The 25,166-nt window shown below is 40.7% G+C and overlaps 3 protein-coding genes and 1 long non-coding RNA gene across 11 annotated transcripts; 2 read left to right on the forward strand and 2 right to left on the reverse strand.

Moving 5' to 3' along the window:
* Positions 1–96: 96 nt before the first annotated feature.
* On the reverse strand, positions 97–14,105 carry Cadps (calcium-dependent secretion activator 1). Of its 7 annotated transcripts, none has more exons than XM_078191989.1 (16): positions 13,768–14,105; positions 11,204–11,698; positions 10,953–11,120; positions 10,296–10,787; positions 9,770–10,173; positions 9,231–9,695; positions 8,797–9,153; positions 8,435–8,674; positions 7,993–8,295; positions 7,495–7,661; positions 6,758–7,209; positions 6,520–6,678; positions 6,321–6,437; positions 5,982–6,220; positions 5,613–5,819; positions 97–560 (listed from the first exon to the last, which is right to left on the reverse strand). In XM_078191989.1, the coding sequence occupies exons 2-15, from the start codon at positions 11,627–11,629 to the stop codon at positions 5,618–5,620; spliced, it is 4,191 nt and encodes a 1,396-aa protein (XP_078048115.1). In that variant the 5' UTR covers positions 11,630–11,698; positions 13,768–14,105; the 3' UTR covers positions 97–560; positions 5,613–5,617. The 7 variants fall into 7 exon arrangements, with proteins under 7 accessions (XP_078048115.1, XP_078048117.1, XP_078048116.1 ...); XM_078191991.1 differs by lacking the exon at positions 97–560 and adding an exon at positions 1,384–4,124 and having other exon boundaries at positions 6,321–6,434; XM_078191990.1 differs by lacking the exon at positions 97–560 and adding an exon at positions 1,384–4,121.
* Positions 14,106–15,283: 1,178 nt separating this feature from the next.
* On the reverse strand, positions 15,284–16,548 carry LOC144475763 (uncharacterized). The gene is made up of 3 exons (XR_013494925.1): positions 16,429–16,548; positions 15,742–15,970; positions 15,284–15,416 (listed from the first exon to the last, which is right to left on the reverse strand). It is a non-coding gene; the product is annotated as an uncharacterized LOC144475763 (long non-coding RNA).
* LOC144475758 (beta-1,3-galactosyltransferase 5) lies at positions 16,104–20,138 on the forward strand. Of its 2 annotated transcripts, XM_078191999.1 has the most exons (3): positions 16,104–16,249; positions 16,447–17,068; positions 17,140–20,138. In XM_078191999.1, the coding sequence occupies exons 2-3, from the start codon at positions 16,936–16,938 to the stop codon at positions 18,201–18,203; spliced, it is 1,197 nt and encodes a 398-aa protein (XP_078048125.1). In that variant the 5' UTR covers positions 16,104–16,249; positions 16,447–16,935; the 3' UTR covers positions 18,204–20,138. The 2 variants fall into 2 exon arrangements, with proteins under 2 accessions (XP_078048125.1, XP_078048124.1); XM_078191998.1 differs by having other exon boundaries at positions 16,109–17,068.
* A 1,757-nt stretch (positions 20,139–21,895) lies between these two features.
* On the forward strand, positions 21,896–24,315 carry Vib (phosphatidylinositol transfer protein vib). The gene is made up of 6 exons (XM_078192003.1): positions 21,896–22,208; positions 22,613–22,643; positions 23,022–23,285; positions 23,429–23,506; positions 23,592–23,972; positions 24,082–24,315. Exons 1-6 carry the CDS (start codon positions 22,192–22,194, stop codon positions 24,124–24,126), a joined length of 816 nt encoding a protein of 271 aa, XP_078048129.1. The 5' UTR covers positions 21,896–22,191; the 3' UTR covers positions 24,127–24,315.
* Positions 24,316–25,166: the final 851 nt, after the last annotated feature.

Raw genomic sequence — 25,166 nt, forward strand, 5'->3', positions numbered from 1 at the left:
GTTTTGTTCTTTATACACGAATGTACGCGTTTATCGTTTCTATCCAGGATCAAAGGAGAGCAAGGGAATCGAGAAATATCCAAGTAGTTTCGTTGCTGTAAATATATTTTTATTGTACCTTTATTGCTGTTACCTACTTTTTTACAATTACTGTAATTTGCGGTGTCGCGACGATTCTTATTGCATCGTTGTTAGGTTTCGAATCAGAAGTATCGTTTGCTGCTTCGAAATATAATTTACTCGATCGAAGAGAAGCAAGTGAAATGAATAATGCTACGGGACAAAATCCCTTTTTAAAGTCGCTTTAAAAATCGCTTGGAGAGTTACTTGAAAAATTGAAGTCTAATCGATGATAGAGCAGCCTCCTTTACCTACTTGAATTTGGATTTGAAAACGTTAGTCAATAATCCGAACGTGATCCGAAAGAAGAACCGATTCGATGTAAGGAAACAATTTTTCGTTGTCGCACAGATACGTTGATTTTCGCTTACCGCCTACATCCTTGTCTCCTTGGCCGAATGATTTCCAGTTGTTCGGTTTCGACGTCTGAACCGTGTAATCTAATAACGATTGAAATGATCAGGATCATGCAAAGAATTGAAAAGCTGTCGCAATTATCGAATGAGCGACTCGCGTTCACATTCGCAACAATCTGTCCATCTGCGTACAATGCAGGTACCGCGTGTGTTCACGTTGGAACACGTTTAGAATGCGTTTCGAACATTCTCTGAACACGTGCACATGTTGTACTAGCTTGCAAGCTAGCGCGAGCTTGTGCTTTACGAGTTGAAAGAAATTATGATCATACGACTGCGTTGGAAAACGAGGTCAATTATCATAAAGGTCAAGTGTGAAAGTTGCGAAGATATGTCGGTGAGCAGTGGGTTGATAACGAAACATCGGCCAATTCGATCGCGACTCTCGATCTTTCGAAGCAAAGAGACGAGCTACCAACATTAGTACATTTATTTACAAAAAGTATTCGCTTTTGGTACAATGACAATGCAATGTGAAAATGCGTGTTGCGTGCGTGCATGAGGATTGCCTTTATAGAAAATGCATACATAGCTAACATTCATACGAGAGCATTCTACGCAAAAGACACTTGCGCTGTTGGGGTGTTGTGACTAGAAATCTTGATTCGGAATTTCGGAATCGATCTACACGTACGAACTGCCAGTAATCGAAGAAAAATGGTGTTTGATGATACGATCGTTACGGGGAAGAAATGACTACGCGACACCGCTTCTCTGTACAAATTTCTCCGAAAGGAAATTAAGTTTGGGTATACGTGCTTGAACCGTGTTTCTTCCTTTTTTTCGGATCTTTTATTAACGAGAGAACAACAATTCCATAGAACTTTGGATCGAATAGAACACTGGCTAGAGTAAAAGACCCTCTCTTTAATCGATAATTCAACTTTGTTAAAGATAACGCAATGAAGGTCGAGTGATAGAAAAATACCAAGAGAGGGCTCGAGGTATGGATCTTGAGCCTAGGAGCTCTTTGCTTTTGTTTCATAACTGTATATGTATACTGTGTTTGCGTGTGTGTATATCTTTCTCTCTCTCCCTCTCTTTCTATGCGCGTGTTCTCTCTCTCCCTTTCTCTCTCTCTCTCTCTTTCGCTCTCTCACACTCTCTTTCTCTCTGTATGTCTCTGTGTGTTTATTTGCATGTGTATCTGTATTCTGGATAAGTGTCTGTAATTGTCTTTGTTTCTGTCTATGTGTCTGTCTCTGCATCTGTTCCTGTATTTGTATCTGTACCGGTCTCTGTATTTGTTTCTGTATCTGTCCGGTATCTGTGACTGTTCTGTATCTGTATCTGTAAATGTATCGGTATCTGTATTGGTATCTGTATCGGTATCTGTATCGACATCAGTATCGGTATCGGTATCAGTATCGGTATCTGTTTCGGTATCTGTATCAGTTTCTGTATCGGTATCTGTATAGGTTTCTGTGTCAGTTCTGTATCAGTTTCTGTATTGGTATCTAATATCGGTTTCTGTATCGGTTTCTGTATCGGTATCTGTATCGGTTTCCGTATCGGTTTCCGTATCGGTTCCGTATCGGTTTTTGTATCGGTATTTTGTATCGGTATTCGTATTGGTATCTCCATCAGTGTATGTATTTCTATGTACACAAATTTTTGTGCATGTAACTGTATTAGAGTGCCTGGTATGTATGTTTGATGTGTAACTGTATAAAATTGGAGGCATTGAAAGAAGATAAACGAGTCGTTTAAATCAGAGTCAATAAGTAAAACTCTTTCGAAACTGGAATAGACGAAAATTGAAAAGATACGAAAGAATTTTCTAATCTAAATAACAGTATATATTACACGATATTTACTGATAGCAATAACGGCGATGGTAATAATAATAAGGAAACAAAGACGGAGAAGAATGCTAGCAATGGCGAGAATATTGATAATAATATCAGTGGCAGCAGTCGAGTAGAAGTAGTAGTCGTGATTGTGGTGGTTTTCGTGGTGGTTCTAGTAGCAGTATTGTAGTCATAGTAGTAGTCGTAGTTGTAGTAATAGTAGCAGTAGTAGTCGTAGTAGTGATCGTAGTAGTAGTAGTAGTAATAGTAGTAGTAGTAGTAGTAGTAATAGTAGCAGTTGTAGTAGTGGTAGTAATAGTAGTAGTAGCAGTAGTAGTAGTAGTAGTAGTAGTGATAGTAGTAGTAATAGTAGTAGTAATAGTAGTAGTAGAAGTAGTAGTAGTGATAGTAATAGTAATAGTAGTAGTAGTAGTAGTAGTTAGTAGTAATAGTAATAGTAGTAATAGTAATTATATTAATTGTAGTACCGTTAACATCGGCTGTAAGTACGCTACAACGATTTAACTTTGGTTTTGATAACATTTCACTACTCTCGGTTGTACGTCTGTTCGTTTAGCACGTTAGGGGCCAAAAAATAGCCTTCTCGTTGACAGTGTGGCGTCGGAAAACGTTGACGCTGCTTTGCGATTAAACGATACAGTTATATTTATCAAAGGCCTCGAATAATCTGTTCTGACGTTCCGATGTATTCGGTAGTGGGCCATTAAAGACGTGTAACCAACGTAACGCAACGTGACGCGACGTAACTCAGCAGCGCAATGCAACGCAGCGCAACGAAACGCAACGCGGCGGAACGCATCGCAGCGCAACGCAACGCAACGCAACGATTTAACTGTAAAGAAGGAATAGATTTCAAGGAGAATCAAACTTCCTTCGATCACATCGAAAATATTATCGACCCTCTCGCGCAGCTTGCTACAAAACCTAGTGCTAACCGTGACAGTAGAATCGTCCTTCCTTATCATTCCATCGATATCTTGTGAATCCCATGAAACGAGAAGCGACACTTATATATGTACGCAATACACGTACGCAATGTACGCATTATTCGCCTATACGAAGGCTACGAAAGGCATTTCTGATATGAAAGAACAAATTGCAACTGATGCGCGCGTTGTTTCAAGTTTCTCTCCGTTGTCGAATCAATATTGATCATTTGCAATGACTAATCCAAGAAATTTGCTAGACGCGTCGAATCGAACGAATGGGAATTTCCATCTGATGCATCGACGACGGTTCGTCGGACTTATTTTCACAGTCGTAAATCGTAGTTCGTAAATCGTAAGTCGCGCATGGTACATGGTACATCATAAATCGTGAATCGTGAAGCGTAAAATCGTAACACGTACGATTCGACTACGCATTAGTTGACGCGCGCAATCGCGTTCCAACCTGTTAATTTACACGGTATAAAAATCTCCTTTTCCTTTCTCCTCGTACCCTTTTTTTTTTTACTAGAATATGTACAAAGAAACTGTTATCGACAACTGTATTCGAATTCGCTAATATAGAGAATGTAGCACGCATTCCTCGTCTCTCCCAACGAAAGAATAGCTGAACGAATGTTACGCATTCTTCCTATTATCATAACATTCGCTATATGTATAATACCTCTTTTTTGTCGCCTCGTGCGCCGAACAAGAACAAAACGATCAAATCAGTGTCAACCGGAACACAGACACGATCTTTTAGAATTACAACTTCCCGTTTGTTCGATCGATCGTTCGTTTCGTTTATTCGGCGTTTCGAGGTGTTTCTCCCGTGTAAGTAAAGCCTTCTGGAACAATGAAAGCACTCATTAGGATAATTCAATGGCAACTAATTGTAACGAGATCAGAGAGCTCGACGGTCGATGCGACGTTACCGCGCTATTCGATATACATATTTATTTTACCTTTATAACTCGGTCGCGCGATTTTCTACAATAGTTGTCTAAGCTACCGTCTACAGTCTATCGTCTATTGTTTATCGTCTACCGTTTATCGTACTCTTATCGGCTGTCGATCTGCCGATCAACGTTGCGCATTCTCTTTCTATGTGTATGCATCGATCGTATCCACTGATCGAGTTTGTTCACAACTCTAACTCAACAAACTAAAACCAGTGAAATGACTTGTTTCTGCTTTACAAATTGGTGGTTGAACAGTTCGTCGAAATCAAACAACTAGTACGATAATTAATAACAGTAGTAGCACTTGGTACACCTCCTCAGGTACGGATAGCTGCATACGAATATATGTATACGAATCAAGATATGTATTGTTGAAATCGAGGTAGGTACAATCTGATATGGCATAAGTGTTTAACGTGTGCAATCAATCGGTCCGAAGTTGCGCGAGAATCTATCAGTTTCGAAATGAGTCGCGCTTGAAAATCGAAGGGTTTCTAGAAAAGAAAAATGCGATTGTCCATAGAGTCGCTTGATAGCATCCAAAGAAACCGTCTTTCGCTGCAGTCTTTTCTCTTCGTTCTTTCGAACGTCGCATCGTTCGTATTTGTGCTAACTCTCGTTTCAATTGTTCATCAAGAGAAAATAATAATGATCCGGAACAAAAGATAGAACGGTTTTTCTAGACGAACGACCAAACAAATTTTTCTGAAAAAGTCTGTAGAACCGACGCAGAACGTAAGACACTAAAATGTATGCTTCGCTTGAATTCAATTTATAATTTATAAGAATTCAATTTATTGCTTCAATCGATCGAATCGAACAACGATTCCGTCTCGACGAAATCGATGGATTGACAAATCCATAAAATATAATCTAAACGTTCTTGCCCTCTCGTTTGCAGTTCCTCTTTCTTTCCCTCTCCCTCTCTTTTTCTTTCTATCTGTCTCTCTCTCTCTCTTTTTCTGTGTTTTTATTGGTATGTATGTATGTACATATGTATAGCCAAAAAACTTACTAATCGAACGTAGAATTATTGTAGAAGTGTTGAAATTTATAACGATAACAATAACGAGGGCATAAAAATGACAAAAATAATAAAATTTCATAGTGAGTGTCAATCATGGTGTCAGTTTTGACGATTTAACGGTAACGACAACGACGACGATAACCATTACGATGATAGTGGTGGCGATGATGATGATGATGATGATGTTAATAACGGTAATGATAATGATAATGATGTTGATGACGATGACAGTGATGATAACGGTAATCGATGATTAACGATTGATTGGTGCTTCATGATGATGATGATGATGATGGTGGTGGTGGTCATAGTGGTGGCGGTGGAATAATAATAGTAATAATAATTACAGTAATTAGAACCAACTGCCTCCACTGAATTTCGTAGAAAGTCCACCGATGCCTTTCCCGAACATACTGCCAACTTTTCCGACAACGTTCGATGTAACGTTGCTGATATTAGCTACATAATTTGCGTCTTCGCCAGCAACATTCTCGACGATCGTTACCTTTGTCTTCGGGCGCTCTTCGTCGTCGTTACCATTCTCCGAAAGCCCCCTTTAACAAGCGTAAAATAAAAATGATTAAATGCCTAAGTATACATGGATCCGACGAGATGCAACGTGACGGGATGCAGCCTGCATCATGCAGACGGCATGCTTATCAATGGTAAGGCAACGCATCGTTCGTTATCAGATATCAACATATTGTGATACTCACTCTTCGTTCTGAGCGCTCATGGATAAGGCACAATTCGCTTCTTCCGTTTGCATCCTTTTAGATGTAACCTGATATGGGTCTGAATTCAGCTTTTCCTCCGTCACACCCTGCAGCTCAAAATCGGAATAAATCTTTTTTACGATATGAGCCAGACAGGTACACTGATAAAAATGCAAGCTGCATTCGGGTCTTCCCATCAGCCAAGTGCACAGCATCTGAATTTGTGCGGCGTACCATTGCTGCGGAAATGAAACGAGACGGTAACTGTTCTTAGGCGACACGTTCTACGGACGAGAATATACAAAAATAGAATAAATCGTGATCGTGATCGTGTGTTACCTCGAAACACGTCAGAATCCATAAATCGTCCATAACTTTGCCACGAATCTGATCCATACAATTTCGCGTAAAACTGACGTAGGCCTGTCCCATTTCTTTTCCGCTTCCCGATACCTTCTGAAATCAAAGAACTCTCAAGCAAAAACCTCTTTGCGACAAAGCGGCGAAGCATCGACAAAACTACGGTATAATCACGTACCGTGAAACTAAGAATGGAACCTATAAAGGAGCCTTCGTCGTAACGGGATAACTTGGACAATGTTGTTTCCAGCACGGTAATCAGCTTATTGATCATCCCTTGAGTCATGGAAGCCGAGGTTGTGTCGATCAGATCATCGATTTTGGCGTGATAGTTGTGCTGGAAACGAGACAGAACTCGAAATCGTTCAACGGAAAAGTCAATCGTTGACACCAACGATAAATTCCAAATAACTTACCACATCTACACCGTCGATGGTGCACAGGTTCATGGTTTGTTTTTTCGCGTCCAAAATCACATTGATCATCGCACACATTTCCGAAGGGATGATGTAGTCCGTCGAGGTGAAGGTGACACCTTTCTTGAGCCACTGCTGAAAGGCGGTGTCGGTCTTCTGAATACACGATTCGATCATGTCGCAAGCCATCAAGGTTAGCCTTTGTTCCAAATGCTGACGGAATTCTTGATCCGGCCAGTGCAGATCGCGAATGAAAGATTGGAGAGCGTCCAGCTTCCAGAAGAGTTCCTCCGACGTGGCGCACCCGTTACCTTTGATTTCCCATCGTTCCTTCTCGAATCCTTTCTGAATCGACTGAGCGATCGACGTCTCCATCAAGTCAACGTAACGTACAACCAGTGGTGCAAAAGTGTCGCGCAGATGTTGATGAAACCTACCATTCTTTAAATTGTCTGCAAGCGAGAACCCGGGATGCGAGGTGGGAACCAAAGAAAAGAAGGAATAGCGGGCATGGAAATAGAAATGGAGATCAAAGTGGAAATGGATATGGAGATAGAAATGGAGATGGTGATAGAAATGGAAATGAAAATCGAGATGGAAATGGGAATGGGAATGGGAATGGGAATTGGAACGAAAGTGGAAATTGATGTGAAAAGAATCGAAAGCAAAAGAGCATGATTAGAAAGTTGGATTCGGAGAAATTTTCACGGAAACTCGTTTCCACCGTTTTCACTCACCGTCTTCCCTCAAGTAATCGTTCAGGATCTTAAACAGCGGGAAGCTGTCCCACGTGTCCGGCGGTTGTTCAACGAGCACCTTGTTCATGTCTTCGGCGAACAAGGACCAGAAGATTTCGGCGTGCTCCACCATGAGCTCGCTAAACCAGGCGAACGCCTGCGGTACAGTGTAGTAGGAGCGGATCGTGAAAATATTGGACGTCACACATGTACGGAGGGCACATTTCGTCTAACTCAGGGCGATGGGTACGCCACCCTGAGCAAAGAATCCTCGAAGAGCGACAAATTTCAAGTTTCAACGTACCGGGCAATGGCACTGTCGCCTGCCACCAAAATCAAAAATCAAAATACTTCTTTGTATTATTTGCCTCGTTTCTAACCGTAGAGAGAAAGAGAAACGAATCGATCTTTTCCCCCAAAAAAATGCAAGTAAACCCGTTTTCGTGCCTCTTTCGAGAATTCCAAGAAACAACGTTAGATTCTAGAAATCCAACTAATACCTCCGAGTAATGTTCCCCGTTTTGCTGAAGCAGATCCACGCACATTTCAGACAGGTGTATAAGATCTTCGAGTTTCTTGCTAGGAGGAACGCACACGTCGCTGCTCAAGTCGTCCTCGATCTTCGCTTCGGCGGAGAGTTTCGTGTAATTAACCAGCGCCGCGGTCTCTAAGCAACCCTTGATCAAGTTCTTCACTTCTTCCGGAGCCACCGGAGTGACGCCGTCTTTCATCATGACTCGTTCCAAAAGCGACAAAGTGGCCTTCAGTGCACCTTCCGGCCGACCGAACGGAAAGCTATACCTGTTTCATGAAAAATCCCGATCGATCGAATCTCGTTCGACTTCCAGAAATGGCAACTAAGTTTGTCTTGCTCTGTGCAAGTTGGTTCGCGAGAAAATGGAAAACCGAAAAACACGAACTGAGCGAGCATGTCGAGTACCTGAAGTTGGTGATTTGGTTTTCAAGAATCAGTCGTAGCCGCTCCTTGATTTCTTGGAACTTCTCCTTCTCTTCGTAGGTGATGGAACCAACGCTGTCGGTCCTGTTTCCGTAGACATGCGTAGCGCAAAAGGCGAAGCTAAAGTGCACGAGGGTCGGATCTATCATGAGGCCCCGGTCGATTCTGTCCAGCAGATCGCTCAAATAACACAAATGTCGAAAACATCCTCGCACGCCATACCTACGGCAAACGGCAAATGAAAACTGTTCCAATCGGTGTGCACGCGCGTGTGCGTATGAGTGGCAAGTGCTTGCTCGTGTGTAAACACCGATGCTTACACCGAGGCCTATAGTATGTCGTACCTAGCAAAATACTCGTCCAAAACGAACAATTGACCAGGGGAGAACCACCCTAGAGAACAATACGGATCATTCAATCGATAATCCAGAATCAGATTCTGGAGAAATTTGAAAAGACCGTGGTGATCGAATTTGCAAGGATCCGCGCTAATGTAATCCTCCATCCCGTGCTTCTTCGCTCTGTCGTCACCCTGCAGTTTGTTCGTGCCAGAATTTTTGTCGACGACCGAAACTTGGGGGGTAGGCTTGTGCGACTGACCGGTCGCTCTGTACATGACCATCACCCAGGTTTGACACTCGTTCTCGTCGTCCGATGCGAACACTATGGTATCGCCATCGCGCACGGCATTGAAATAAAATCTATCGAAGAAAGAACATTGAGATTTTCATATCGAAACGATTTCGTCAGAGGATCTGTCCTCGATCTGACTACTTGCCTGCCACCGTCTAAGTTGGCGCCAAACATGATGTTGGCGGACACCGGTGTGGTGTAGTCGACCGTGTAACCGTCGAGCTGCATCATTTCCGAGGGCTCGCTCCTTTTCTCTTTGTACGAGCACATAGCGAACGTGTACTGCGAAACTTGGACAAGAACGTGATAACGTTTCTTCCATTTTTTCCAAACGGATTTGCCTATCGCGTAGAGGTAGCCGCAATGTTTCATGTTGAACGGTTTGTCCATTCGACAGCTGATCCTTATTCGAAGATCTTGATCAGGACAATTCTTCGGGACAGACATTCGGTACCATTCCGGTTGTTTCGAAGCAAATGGCGTCGGCTTTATAATAACTTTTCCCAATTCTTTATCCTCGAGCGCCAGCATTGCCGAGTTCTCGGTGTACAAGCGAACCTTGACCACCGGCAACGGGTGCATGGTCGTGAAATCGCCCTGCGTGTCCCACCTAAAAATCCCGATTTCAGTTTCCATGATCTCTGGTCGGTTGGAGTCAGTGGTGGAGACCCCCATTCTACTCACATAGGTTTCGATGCCTCCGCGTGATCCGTTTGCAGTTTCTTGCTACCCTCGACTTCCATCGTGCAATAAACTATCTTATTAGAGGGCAAGCTCTTCAGGCCTCTAACTTCGATCACAACCACAGCCAACTGGAATGTCAGGCCGACGTCCATTTTCGTCAGCTGAAGTTCGGTATCGGCAGAGTCGCTTTCTAATTTCAGGGAACTTTGTCCACGGCAGCGGGAGCGTTCGCGCCGATGATTGTAGCGCTTTAATTTCTGTAGCCCGTATTTGCCGTCTATCGAGCCCTTTGACACCGGTAACGACTCCAAATTGGCCATTAGCAAGTTGATGGACGATTTTAGCTCCTCGATATAGAGAGACTCCATCTCCTTTAGGAGCAACTTGGGCATAAGTTTGCGATTCTGTGCAAGAAAAATATTACGGATTGTTGAACGAACGAACGAGAAATCGTAACAAGAAGAACAAATAGCCGCAAACTCGTGAACGACGTAAATATACAGTTAATAAGCAACTCGTGAGGTACCTTTTCCATTTCGTTGACCTTTTGCAGACGACCGTCCAGTTCCCGTCTAATGGCCGCAGCCTGTTCGTCGGCTGAATCTAAGAGAAGGGCACTGAACAGAAGCTGATGTTCAAACTTCTTGATACCAAGAATTTGTTGGAACATGTCGTACAGCTGTTCCTTAGACAATATCATCTCCGAAATCAGAGACTGCTGTTGCATCCTGGAGGGCCTTTTCGTCTCCTCGTCACCCGTACCTTTCATGATACAATCGAACTTGGCCAGCCAGGACGTAAGCACAGTCTCTTTGCTCAGACCATTCATTTCTGGTAGCCGCCGTACACGTATTTCGATGTTTTTCTTGAATACTTCGCGAAAGTCGAGCTGCGAACAAGCGCCGCTCTGCACCATCTGAATTACCCTGTCCGACGCTAAAAACACGTCGTGGTAATTCTGTATGGCGTAGCGAAACGCTTCGTCCGCCATTATTTGCGTCTCACCCTTCAAGAAACTCTGTAAGCCGTAACAAGAAATGTTTCAATTCCGTGGTCGACCGATGAGCCGAAGAGTTCGAGACTCGTTCGAATCGACGCGCGATACGGGTATGTATATCCTGCCGGTGTCTTTCGTCGAGTCGCAATCTCTCGCGCAACCAGGCGCAAATAGACAACCGCTCACCTGAAAGCGGGAGCATATCGTCTCAAGTTGTTGCTTGGTTACTTTTAGTTGCCGCCTGGGCATGTCCAACGGTTGCTTGGCGTTGAACGGGTAAGAAATGCATCTCGACACGAACACATACACCTGAATTCTAGTCTTTCTTTCTTCTTCCTCGCGTTCTTGTTTATCCTGCGGAAGGATATCCCAGAAAGCAGTCAAACAGGAAATCAGGTGTTACTGTATAAAAGGCATCGAGAAATAAGAAAAGCTACCTGCAAATTCGCTTCGGTTTTCTCACTGGCGACTGAAGGCGAAGGACTGGTGGGTCTCTGAGAATAACTGGCCGCGTCTTGCGCGGCAGACATCGACGGCGACAACGAGTTCCTGCCAGCGGCAAGGCCCGAGGCGTCCCGGGCCGACGCAAGGTCCGACCCGCCGCCACGGGGCGTCCCGATGGGTCCGTGACTGGACCCTCCGGGAGATGCGGTCCCCGAGGCCAGGGAACTCGCGCTTCCGCTTGCGGGACCACTCGCGCCCCCGAGGCTCCCGCCCGGCCCGATTTGTCGTCGAGAGCCGTACGAGCTGCCACTTCCACCACGCGCCCCTCCGCCACCACCGCCGCTACCACCCCCGGCTCCAACATCCTTGGATTCCTTCTTCTCCTCGTCGCTCTCTTCCGACGAGCTGGGATCTATCATCTCTGGGTACTCCTAGGACCTCCCCCGAGGAGGCCTAGTTTGGTCACGAGTCCGTCGCCGTTCCCGATACTTGAAATCAAAATAGAAATAGTTTGTTACATTTTGTACATTTCACGCAGATTTCACAAATATCATGCTAAAACCACTTTGAAACACCAAATCGGAACACGGTTCGTAAGCGCGTCTCGACTCGAGCACACCCGTATATACAAACTTTTTACTTTCCAACCCAGATATGCAAATATTTCCGGTGCGACGCGTGACGTCGATAAGCTGTCGCGATCAGCCGTACGGAATAACCCGTTCCAATACAAATAGGCCGCAACTGTCCTTTGTCGCAGTTACGATTTTCTCACTTATATACGGAAAAAGAAGAGGGAATCTTACACTTTCGTAACAGCTGCAGTATACAGTATGCAGTATACAGTGCACAGTATACGTTGTACTACTTCAAGCAGCGTTTCGTGCGTGCAAGAGCATGTATACATATGCTTGGACGTGACGTGGACGGGTACTCGACGAAGCCACCGTATGTATCATCGACGTTCCTTCTTCTCTACGAACGATTGATCGATCCGGTAAATTGGCTCTAGACTTTCCGGTCGAGTAAATCGTCTGTCTCGCGTGTATCGAATTTAGCCTTGGGATGCTATCCCGTCGGAAATCTAATATTTGACGTTTCACGATTCATTTTTTCCTCCACTTTGATCGTTCTTTGCCTCCCTTACAATTTTAATACTTCTTCGTAGATGTACTTAAAATTAGCGTTCATCGTCACCAAAACGGATCGAAATTACCGTCTTGTACTGTTATGCGCGTCAAGTTTCCATGTATACTCCGCGGAAAATCATCCCCGCATCGGTCATGAAACGACGTAAATGAGTAAATCGATCGTACAATAATGCACGCGCGTTACCATTGCGTCGCGTCGTATCGTGTCGTCTCGTGTCGTGTCGTGTCGCGCCGCTAGTATGCCACGATAAAGCTTCATAGGTACACGTACTTCTATGGACTCTGCAACGAAGACGATGTCGATTCGAGAGACATTTTTTAATGCGTTTGATCGTCTTTGAACGCAGATGAGTAGAACGACCAAAAACAACTATCGAGCATTCTCACTCACCCAACGCGTCCCTATATTTCGACCGAAATCAAAACTATGTATACGAATACGTATGGTATACTATTCAAACACATTTCGAAAGTCAAGTTGAATTCGTCGTGCTTCCCCGTTACCGATTAGATTGGTCTCCTGGTTTTCCCGGAAGGCCGATAACAACTCCAACGGATGTTAAAAGAAAAACACGAACGAACGAATAATTCGACAACGAATTGCGTGGAGCGCGACCAATATAACAAATCGATCAGCATGCTAATAGAATTTGACCGACAAACGAGTTAGAGGCACTAGACTTTCCAGTTGGCGAGCGAAATTTTACGCGAACGTTATTCGTTTCGAGCGTTTCTCGCAGTGGCATCCATTTTTACCGCAGCGCGAGTATTTCTACCAGCTCAAATCTTGTTTCTTTATTCATGTTTTCGACCTCGGATTGAACTTTTATTCGATAAGTTGATACCAAACATATTTCAATCAGTTTTTAAGTTCCCATGACGTGATCTCGCGACTTTATATAATCCTGCAAGTGTTCAATGTGAAGTGCGCCAAAGTGGGAACTCGATGTTATATATTTTCAAAATGTTTTCTACCAGATAAATACATCGAAAATCTACTTGTTGGAGTAGATCCATTCTACATTTCTCTCTCTCTCTCTTTCAAGATATATATATATGTATATGCTATCCCCCTCATACTCTGCACCCTACCCGCCCTCTTGTCTCTGCGCCGCGTCCTCTTGCTCCTCTTGCCTCCTTCGCTCCACCTCTCTCCACCCCCTCACCCTGACCCTTTACATCACCCTTATAATCTTTCTCCTTCTTTACTCCCCTCTCGACAGTTCTCGCCCCTTCCTGAGTAACCCCACTCCCCCTCCCATGCCTCCTAGCCATCGTTCTACCCCGCACCTTTTCTCTCGTTCACTCTCAATCACTTTCCAGTTTGCTTTCTCGTTTTATTTCGTGCATGCGCGCACTATATGTATAGCATTTACGATCGTTATTGCGAATCAACTGGAACCAACCTTATTTCTCAAAGAACACGGGACAACGATGACTCTGAATATTGGCAGATCATCCTGCGTTCATGATATCCTGTCGAAATATACGGTGGATGACGGTCCGGCGAACGGTTATCAGTGTCCGCCCCGGGCTCGCCTGAAACGCGAGACAGGGAAGCGACCGCGAAAGAACAGAATCACCGGCAATCTTTTCACTGTGTCGCAGCTACAAAATTTTCTTCATTTTTGTCAAGTTCGAAATTGGTTCGATGAGAGTGGACGGATAAACTCTCGAACGACCACAGCAAACCGGCGAACCCGACCGTCTCCGCTCGTCAACTGACAAACCGTTCGAACGGCGCTAACGACGCCGGCGCCGTCGCTGTGGTCGACGCCAACGCCGACGCCAACGCCGACGCCGACGCCGACGCTGACGCTGACCAGAAACCGTTTGCAACGATGAGGGTAGGTTTCTGGATTTGAAGAAAAGGAAAGTGGGGTGGAGAGTCGTGTATGAAACAGAAAGAAAAACAAATCCTAAAGAATCCACGAAGAATAAAATAATAGATTTAAATAAATATACCTGGAACGATTAAACACCTGGATCATCGTTGTTTCGGTCGACCAAAACCATCGAAAAATCAGTTCGTGATCTGAAAGGTGGTCGCGACAACGACCGACAGTAAAATGAAAATAGAAAGAAGGGCTTGTACACGGAAAAAGTATGGATCGATAAAAAGTGAAACTTTAAAACATTATATATCAAAGATTAGTAAGAGAGGGAGGAAAGTAGGACAAAGACGAACAAATAGAATTGAACAGAATATTTAGATGTTTCGCGTTCCTTATAAATAAAAGGGGGAGAACGAAACCGCGAATAGCGTGGGTGTGTCGAAGGAGGGATAAGCAACGGTAGAGTCGAAGCAAGGATAGTCTCTAGACAGGGACGAGCGGTAGTGGGGCATCGATCGGTTGCGCACAGTCGTCGATGCTGGCCGAATCTCAGGACCGGCTGCAATGCAACCGCGTTTGCCGTTGCCGCCGCCGCTAGCGATCCGACTTTTAGCGCGTCAAGCCATGTCGCCTTCTAAGTGTATATGTATGTATGCATGTATGTATTCCGTTGCATCTCGCTACGCCACCTTGCATCCCTCCACGTCCCATTGCATCTTCGTACACCTATGTTTAAGTTAATTTAATGATCAACAATCGCATTCGAAATTATTTACGCTATCCTGGCACTATTCTTGTTTCTTTTTACGTAGAAGCGACGTTAGCCGCATTCTACTTCTAGTATTTCGAAAAATTTCTAGATCGCAAATTCTGGTCGCCAATTTTAATGAGCTGAGAATGAGCAAAGAATATGGTGACTTTGAAAGAGTAACTTTGGAAAACACTGGTGACCCAGCACGAGATTACATTATTTGCTTCCATGAAGTCCCGGTACAATTACCTGAAATTCTGGCAGCTTGCCAGCTATGAAAAAATAGGTTATCGATCGATCGCTCGTTCGGTCGCTTGCTCGCCCGCGTGCTAGTTTTCCAATATATAATTGTAATCTCAAGTCGTTTCAATAAAAACTCCGACAACTGTTCCACCAATAATTCTTCCGTGAAAGAGTTTAACTTTTTTTCGAATTCCAATCGTATCTTTTTTGATTTTCTCGAAATTACCTGAAAATTCAGAATACAAAACAGGATCAGAAAGAAGGGACAGGACCGCAAAAGCGCAAGCCGTTCACTGTTTATCGCGTACCGTCCAATGGATAATGGAAGCTACCACATTTACGCACGTGTCTACCCAATTTTTACTTAACAATATTCTCTACTTTTTCACACGCACACTGCTCGATTCAAATGTTTCACGTATTCTCGATTATACTATGGTAATAATCACAAATATTCTAATGTTACTTGGTCCTACAGTCGACAATTTAAATATCGTCTAAACTAATCTACGCAGGCGCAATTAACATAAGAGTTCTGAAGCTATGTTCACCTGTTTCTGGATGTACATCTACTTCCGAGGACATGCGTACTGAAGACGTAGAAATCTGTACTTGAAAAATTCTCGATAATCCGTACTTTCTGTCTTTGATACATTAAATTAAGTACAGCCTTTATTATCATTATTGTTGGTACACTAATATATTATTAAAGAGAAAATTACCACTTTGTTCTTACATGTTACCAGTTGATACGATTGCTTGTCATTACGTGTTGTAACTCTGTAATAAGAGAAAATCAGCGACATCTGTAAACGTTCAAACAACTACTGAACAGTATCCTAAGTATCATATGGTATCGTTACAGTCGGTCATACGGCTAAACAGAATAGTTGATTAAAACGAATCTATGTAATCGAGAAGCGACACAAGACGAGACCACCAAATATCAACAATGCTCCATCGAAATCGATGAAAATTTCTGACTATCGAGATATAATTCATAATGCATCGATACAGGATTTATCAATGTCGTACCAACAAAATAATTGATGGCAAGAGGTAATAGTCGAGGCAGAGAGTTGATTTGTTACGCGTTTTCGCATTCTCGAATTCACATATTTATGCTTTCTCGTATTCGCGTATTCACGTGTCTATGCGTTTACGTGTTTACAAATTGACGCGTTTTGACAGTTCCGCATTAACGCATTCACCATGAGATACATTGAATAAGAATTTACCTTGTCCCGAGTGCGTAGATAGGTCTACACAGATACATAGGATACACAGGCTGTAGGTGAAGTTGCAGTACGTGTTCCCGGTTGCGGTTGCCAGTTTGAGGGAAGCGAAAACGGACGCTGATAGAATTGGAATGTCGGCGCGTGAAAGTTTACCAGGAATCGGGCTATAGTGAGAACACGGAAGGAAATCAATCGTCGCTAATCTTTTCGCGATAAACAGCCATCTGTTCGAATCATGTTGAATGTCACAGCAACGAAGCAGCGAACTCGGTTATCGAATACGGAAAGTATTGTTGCTTTCGGCAAAGCAGCATGGAAGTAACCTGTTTGTTGGTGTTATTGCAAAACATTTTGGACGTTACGGCGACATTTCCGAAAAGGTGCTGGCACCGGACGGACTGTTCGATCGTGGATCCGTAATCGACCCGCAACGATGTGAATCATAAAAAATTGACTGCACGACAAACCTAAAGGAAGGGGCAGACGTGCTGCTGCGAAACTGTCATCATGCATCAGTTACTGCATCTTCGCAGTCGTCCTCTGCAAACGCTTATTCTTGGTCTAATCGGCTTAACCTTTTACGCATATTATCGCACCACTTACTACGATGTGCCACAATATGCTGTACCTCGAAATACCAGTAAGTATTCAAATCGTTGTTACATTAAACTTTTATTTTTCGAGTAAACGAGGTATTTTGTTTCCGTGTAGGTCGTGTTGCCCCGTATCAAGAGGCATTCAAGCAACATGTGAACTCGAGTCCCGAGCAGCATGTCGCCGTAATCTCGAGAAATATGTCTTCTGAACAGTATGTTATTGCTCCTTACAATCTACAAGCAATTGCCAATCTATCAAGTTCTGTGGCTACAACCTCGTCCACGTCGTCAACATCTTTAATTCAATCATCAGTTAGCGTTTCCAATGAAACCAAAGAACCATCTGCTTTACGCAACGAGTATTTGGCAAGAGCCATTTACGAAGCTGGCCATACTGTACCTATACCAGAGAGATGTCCGAATTTTGGCAAGGAAATGGACTTGGTAATAATAATAATGTCTGCACCAACCCATCTGGAGGCACGAACAGCCATACGACAAACATGGGGTCATTTTGGTCAGAGAAGCGACATTAGTGTCTTATTCATGTTGGGTGCAACATTAGATTCCAAAATGGAAGCAATTTTAAAAAAGGAACAGAAAACTTACAATGACGTGATACGTGGAAAGTTTATAGATTCCTATTCCAATTTAACTCTTAAAACGATTTCTACCTTAGAATGGGTAGATAGCTATTGTTCCAAGGTTAAATTTCTACTAAAGACTGACGACGATATGTTCATCAATGTACCGCGTCTACAGTCGTTCGCTATGAAACACGCGAAAGATAGAAGCGTGATATTCGGCAGACTTGCGAAAAAATGGAAACCGATCAGGAGTAAGAAGAGCAAGTACTATGTATCTAAAACGCAATTCAAAAATGCCGTTTTCCCGGATTTTACTACTGGACCGGCTTATTTGTTGTCAACCGATATAGTGCGTAAGTTGTATGAAGCGGCGTTGAATCAAACGTATCTGAAACTCGAAGACGTATTTGTGACTGGAATCGTCGCGGACAAACTTGGAATTAAAAGGACGCATGCCAACGAATTCTTAAACAAGAAGATATCGTACAGTGCGTGTAACGTTCAACGAGGAATCAGTATACATATGGTCAAATATAGCGAACAATTTGATCTTTGGAAAAAGTTACTTGACGGCAAAAGTAAATGTAAGTGATGGTCAGTGGTTACATGAAATCCTGTTTCCTCGGTGTACTCAATATCAGACGGTTGCGCGTCTCGTTTGACGCATACTCCTACTCGTTTGTCGATCTGTATTCTATGATGGTCTGGTACAAACGTGTTCCTTAGTTTTAACTATAAGTTGATAAACAACATTTGTATATTCGAATTACATGGATAAGGAATAATCGCTCTCGCTGTTCGATACTCCATGCTAATCGCATGTTTGTTAATTTTAATCGAAACTTGTCAACTTTTTTTTTTATGCATTGTTCTCGATATTGCGATCATTACGATCAACATGTAAGCATTAATGGTAAAAGACGCATCATTTAGATCACATTTAAGCTTATACTATTCATCGAGATATGCAATACTCGCTCATTATTGATAACGGACATATAACTTTGATGCTACTTGTTGTTGCAATGGCAAAGTCGTTTCTCCTACTTTCTCAGTGCCATACATCGTACACTTTATTGTATACTTAAACAGAGAAATACTGCGATCAACTCATTGTTGCTATTGTAGTTTGCGAAATCTTACTGAACGATTGCATAATGTCATATTAATTCATGTCGGTGGTGTGTGAAATACACGATTAATATTTTGAAAAGACAACGAAAACCTTGAGAGTCGAGGTAGGCGATTTAAGGTACGTACATTTGATTTGTACTCGAATGCGTAACATCGCCAAACGCAGATTTCGCAGTTTAAGTAACTATATCATATGCTTTAAATACTTGTCATTCCTTTATTTTTCATGGAACAGAATGATCTGATCGCAATATACATGCAAATGGCATGGGAGATTATTATTATGGCTCGAAAGAATAGAACATTAAAATGTCCTCGTATGTGATACTTGCGGCATTCGTACGAATCAAATACTTGCCTTCTAATATTGTATGGTACATTATACGTACAATATTAATACAGGCGAATATATTGGTTCTCTCATTTGTTCACCGACTGCAATTTCAAGTAGAACATGATTGATTTATTAATGGCTTACAAACAAACTGACTTGTCGCTAGCGTGTAAACCGGTTCGATCGGTTCATTACATACCACTATCGTTCATAGTGATTACGTTAATTGCGTCTGTGACTTTTCTAATATTCGCTCTCTAATATCTCTCTTACTCGAACAAAATATTTTTCTACTATTTGCTCCTAATCCTTTGTCCTTTGTTACTTTTTCCTCGTCTTTCGTTCCTCACCTTTTCCTTGCGTACAAAGTATCTGTTAAAATTAAAAATATCAACGATCGATTTATTACTCCGTTGATTAATACACGAACGCTCTCTATCCTCTTTAGTCATTGAAATGGAATTTCTTAAATGATTTTCTGATTCATCACATTTCTAACGTATGAGAGTTTGTGCTTGGATTAGAAGAAAATTGTAAAGGTTGTATCGAATACAGAATGATCAGCGATTTGCGATTGTGAAATTCTACCTTGTGTGATTTGAATCACATCCGCCGCAAAGCGGACGCGGGAAGGAGTCCGGTAACATTATCGATGCATGTAACTTGTACGTGTAGCAACTACGCGGTATAGCGAAAAATAATATAGAAATTATGATGCCTTCCAAAATGACAGATATATTAATAATCGTGCACATGTGACCACTATTTGTATATCATATGTCATACATTCCATACACCGTTGCTAGATTAGCTACTATTCTCGAACGATTTACATTTACATTTTATTTTTATACGGTTTTATTACTTGTGTGTATCTCTGGTTCGTTCGTATGAACATGTCAACATCAGTGTTGATACAGTTGACATACAATCAACATCAAGTGTTCGATTGTACGCTCGATCATCGCCTCATAGATCGATTCTTTAATAAAACAGTTGTTCCTGTTTTACGTTGAGTACAGTGCAACATCAGAAATAAATTTCGATTCTATATTCCTACGACGTCGAAAAAATCTAAACATCTGAACTGCATGAACATTTCTTTCCAATATAATTGAAATACAACATTGAAATTTTTCGATTTCGAGTAAAAATTGTTGTATAATCCCTCAGTCCGCATCTTAACGATTTGAAAATGTGCGCAGACGCAGTGCTGCAGCTGCGTTCCTTAGTAGAGTGGCATAGATATAGACTACAGAGTATAGGCTATAGTTAAAAATCGGTTGGAGACAGAGGATCTCTAAAATCGGTGAATTCGTTGCACACTCTACGTTGAACAATTAACAATTGGAAAACTACATCGGACAAATCGATTCAAGTTAGTTAGTTGATAAAACTGAGAAATAAATGACTAACGATATTACAGCAGTGACATTTTTATTAGATATATGTCGACAATATTCCCATTTCTTCCAAAAATGTTCTATTTTACGTACATGCAGAAATAGTCATTCAATGTTTTATACATACTCCCATGGATAGATCTTGTATTCAAGAGCATTATATAATATTATTTCTGTGTCATATGTATCATTCAAGAATCATTACATGACATTTTATTTCATATTATCTGAAATACCGATACATATTACTAGAAACCGATCGATCAATTATTAGAATTTAGTGGATTTCCTTGCTATTTATGCTTTAAAACTGGTTAGTTTGTAGTCATAGTTTCCTTTTTGCGTTACCTAATTTTAGGATAATATTTTATATAACTGCATTGTGCATATATTATTGTATATGGGGACAAATATGACGCCTCTTATGGAGAAAAAGTAAAGTTTCTTTACAATACAGCGCCAATTGAAGTAGCGTCAAAATACTCAAATTGCAAGCCAAAATCAACAGTCGGTAATTTGTGAAACAAATTTCGCATTGTGTTACTAACTTAACTAGAATATTCTATGGTCAATGACAGATTCTAGTTGTTTTTTGCGAACGTCACTAAGATAGTAAATCTCAAATAGTTAGTATTAGATAAAATTAATTATCTGTACGATAAGATTAAGGGATCAACCATACTCAAACTTAATATGCGAAACTTAATATACTACATAATACAAAAATCGTTTTTAAAACTTCTGTTTAGCATTATTTGAAACTGCAAGGAATTTTACCATCTACCTTTCACCTGTACTAGATTTAGTGTATGAAATTATAAATCGAGGTAAAATTGGCTGCACTTCTTCGTTATCTGGGGTCATTTTCAAAGTTTTGCGCCTCATAATTTGCGAATAGGAAAACAAGCGATTTTCATTATTTTTCCCATTCCAATAATCCTTCTGATCCAAAGAAACAATATTTTACATTCTCCTACCATTAAATAGAAACCGTAATGTATAAAAATTATCAGACGTACACTGACTAGATATTAAAATAACAAGAATTATGACATTGTTAAAAGTGAAATAAATATAAAGTTGGAAGCGAAAGAGAAGGGGGAGGAGCTTTTATCGTTAGTGACACACAATTATCGGTATGGACAAGTATGTACAATGTATTTTGACCGTTGGCTAAGTACAATACACATGTATGTGTATTCACATATTACGAATTACATTTTTCAAATAAGGAGAATAAAGCAAATCATACGTGTATAGCTATTCTGTCGACTATATAAAAAAAAGAATAAAATAAGTCATATTGTTTTTTTGAAATTTGATATACATTTAAAAAGTGATACATATTTAAAGATCTGAAAATATCGAAACGAATCTGAAGTTGATAGATGGTTCAGACGCATGCGAACTAGAATATAATATGTAAGCATGACGTCATTTGTAAAGTGTCCGTGAGCAAGAAGAGAGTAGGGGAAATTCGATGGACACGTGTGTGCAAGTATAGGTGGTGCTCTGTGGCCGTGGCAGTGTAGAGTCGACCAAGTGGTTCGAGTCTTCGAGTGTGTGTCAGTCGGTTGAGAAGTCGTGAAGGCGCCGTTGTATGCGTATGACTGCGGGTTCGGAGATAACACGAGTGAATTTGTTGAAGCAAGGGTGGTGCTGTGTGGTCGGACTGAAATTATTGCAGCCCATGTGCTCTGCTCGTTAAGATGCTAATCAAAGAGTTGTAAGTTGTTCCGAATTTTATTATTGTTGGCTTGTTGGAACGCGATAAACGTTTACTGGTCGAACGTTTAAAACCAATTCTCGGGATATGGTTACTAATCTTTAACGGTGGGTCGGATTGGAGGGGTGAAGAGGGATATATCTACTTTCATCCCTTGCAATTCCTACAAACGATACTTTCTATTTTATCATGGGCTGATTGTCGGTTTTACTGATTCATCTTTTTTTTAGAGATGTTCGTATGTTTCACGTTACATCTAATATTCGTGTATCGACATTCGATTCATGATATTTAATTTCGTACTTGAATTTGATCAAAGTTATTGCTAAGAATAATGTATGCCCATTTTCCATTTAGTAATATCTTTAGCACATAAATTTAGTTTATTAATTTCTCTGTTGCAGCCGTATCACCTTACCTCTTACAGTGGAAGAGGTATGTATTTGTTGAAAAACAAGGTCTCATTTTAATGACCCACTTTGGAATGAGTTGCAGTATTACACATAGAAAAATAACCATAAATTAGCTATCATATTGCTATTGTGTAATTTGGAAGATTTGCAACTCATTTAATTAATGTCTATTGGAACACATGTGGTTATCTTAAATATTGCATCTTGCAAATTTCTGTCCATCTCATTGGATAAACTATCATTTGATCGTGCTTATTATAATGTAATGTTTCTGATCCGCCTGCTGTCAATTTCATACATACTTGCTATTTCATTCCAAATGTTGGAAAAAATTTATATTTCGTTGTTATGTTCTAATGTTACTTCATTTCAACAATGTCAGAAATTTTGTTGTTGACAGTATCAAGTGGCCCAGCTATATTCTGTGGCAGAGGCAAGCAAAAATAATACAGGAGGTGGAGAGGGTATAGAAGTGCTAAAAAATGAGCCATTCACAAATTATCCTTTGCTCGGTGGAAAATATTCTTCGGGTCAATATACGTACAAGATTTATCATTTAGCTAGTAAAGTGCCTGCTTTTATCCGTATTATGCTGCCAAAAAATTCATTGGAAATTCATGAAGAAGCTTGGAATGCTTATCCCTATTGTAAAACTGTTATAACAGTAAGTATTATTTAATGATTACAATGTGGTCTATAGAAATATGAACCAAATAACCTTAAGGCTTAAATTGTTTGTAGCATAACATGTTTGTAGCAATTGTTTGTTTTCGTAACATGTACACACATATGCTATTTTCATTGCAGAATCCTGGATATATGAAAGATAGTTTTGTGATTATGATCGAATCGTTTCACATTGACGATGATGGACATCAACATAATGTACGTATAAAATAAATTTAAAAGGAAAATAAAAAAAGGTGATCATTACATCTTTTTCACTACAATTTTAATCCATATGCCATAGGTACACGAATTACCTCCTGATAAACTAAAAATGAGAGAGGTGGTGCATATAGATATTGCTAATGATCCTATTGCAAACGCTGATTACAAAGAGGATGAAGATCCAACCAAATTTAAGTCTGTGAAAACGGGTCGGGGTCCTCTTGTTAGCAAAGATTGGAAAAATAATGTTAAACCTGTGATGACGTGCTACAAGCTAGTCACTTGTGAATTTAAATGGTTTGGTTTCCAAACTCGTGTCGAGAGCTTCATTCAGAAAGCTGAAAGACGTCTCTTTACTAATTTCCATAGGCAAGTGTTTTGTTGGATAGATCGTTGGTATGGTCTAACTATGGAAGATATTAGAGCAATTGAGGAGAGTACAAAAGAAGAATTAGATAGGGTAAGTAATTACTTGAATTTTAATTATAATACATTTTAATTTCAACACACATTATTCATAGTTAATGTCAAATTAAAAAACTGTATAAAATTTTCTTTCTTTTTTTCAGCAAAGACATCAAGGAGAAGTGAGGGGCATGCGAGCTGATGATTGAAGCTTCGATAGCTTCTATTATGAATAATTAAATCAATTTCCTTATATTTCTCGGATACTTGCGGCTACTTATGAAAATACATTCATATACGTTTTGTCGAAGACGATCCTGCAAGATCGGGACAATTTCCAGAATTTACGTGTCTAGATTCAGTGTCTATTAAAACTAATTATGAGTTTAGTTTATTTACATTTTCAAGCGTTTTAGATGAATGTACCTACAGTCAAGAATTATAATATAGCCAATAATAAGGAAAAGAACCAATATAAATTGGTTCTATCTATACGATGTGTAAAATATTGGAAAAAAAGAAAGATTACTATTCGATAAAAAAAAACAATATAGGTGGGAGAAAGAAAATATTAACTATCTAACACTAGTGGTTCGATACTATAATGAATAGACAAGCAATTGAAATTGCTGTTAGCTACAGACACAAAAGAAGAAAAAAAAGAAGTACTTGACACAAGAGTTACAAGTTCGTTCATAGTTTCATAGCAAATGATTCATGGTTTATGTCCTAGACCTATGGTATTAAGATTCAAAACACGAATATTGTCACATTTTACGTAATTTCTGCGCCTCTAATCAATTTTTCGCGACATAATCTAAAATTCTTTCAGCCTTATACAGTGTACAATAAACAGAAAAATTAAAGAAAGGTATTTTAGCAGTTCTGCAAGCTAAAGATAATATTGTGGCGATTTATTAATGTTCAATGTTGCCGTCAGATTAGATAAAATTACAAGTGGTCAGTAGGTTATAGCGATTACGCTTCTTTTTGCGTTTTCTATTATTAATTTGAAAATTGAAGAAAAAATGTGCAGCCGAATTAGGACCAAACTGAAGAGCATTAAAGTAATCTGTAATTTTAACATGTAACATTGACATCAGTTGTTCACATCGGTGAAAAGTGTGGGCATAAAAAATTATATAAAATAATATACGTATGTACGTAGAAGAGAACAAAAAAGAGTTGGAAATATTTCTCTATAGCAACTGCTGAACGTCGAAAGGTACGTTATTGTACATAAAGAAAA

Source organism: Augochlora pura, chromosome 10, assembly GCF_028453695.1.
Source record: "Augochlora pura isolate Apur16 chromosome 10, APUR_v2.2.1, whole genome shotgun sequence".
In the NCBI taxonomy this organism is placed as follows: domain Eukaryota; kingdom Metazoa; phylum Arthropoda; class Insecta; order Hymenoptera; family Halictidae; genus Augochlora; species Augochlora pura.

Excerpts from the sequence above, each read along its gene's own strand:
- Vib (XM_078192003.1), top strand. Across the intron at positions 22,644-23,021 it reads TACCTCTTACAGTGGAAGAG|TATCAAGTGGCCCAGCTATA; the intron begins GTATGTATTTGT and ends TGTTGTTGACAG. Across the intron at positions 23,973-24,081 it reads CAAAAGAAGAATTAGATAGG|CAAAGACATCAAGGAGAAGT; the intron begins GTAAGTAATTAC and ends TCTTTTTTTCAG.
- Cadps (XM_078191989.1), bottom strand. The coding sequence starts at position 11,629 with ATGATAGATCCCAGCTCGTCGGAAGAGAGCGACGAGGAGAAGAAGGAA. Across the intron at positions 11,121-11,203 it reads AAACCGAAGCGAATTTGCAG|GATAAACAAGAACGCGAGGA; the intron begins GTAGCTTTTCTT and ends ATCCTTCCGCAG. Across the intron at positions 9,696-9,769 it reads GCGGAGGCATCGAAACCTAT|GTGGGACACGCAGGGCGATT; the intron begins GTGAGTAGAATG and ends CGGGATTTTTAG.
- LOC144475758 (XM_078191999.1), top strand. The coding sequence starts at position 16,936 with ATGCATCAGTTACTGCATCTTCGCAGTCGTCCTCTGCAAACGCTTATT. Across the intron at positions 17,069-17,139 it reads TGCTGTACCTCGAAATACCA|GTCGTGTTGCCCCGTATCAA; the intron begins GTAAGTATTCAA and ends GTTTCCGTGTAG.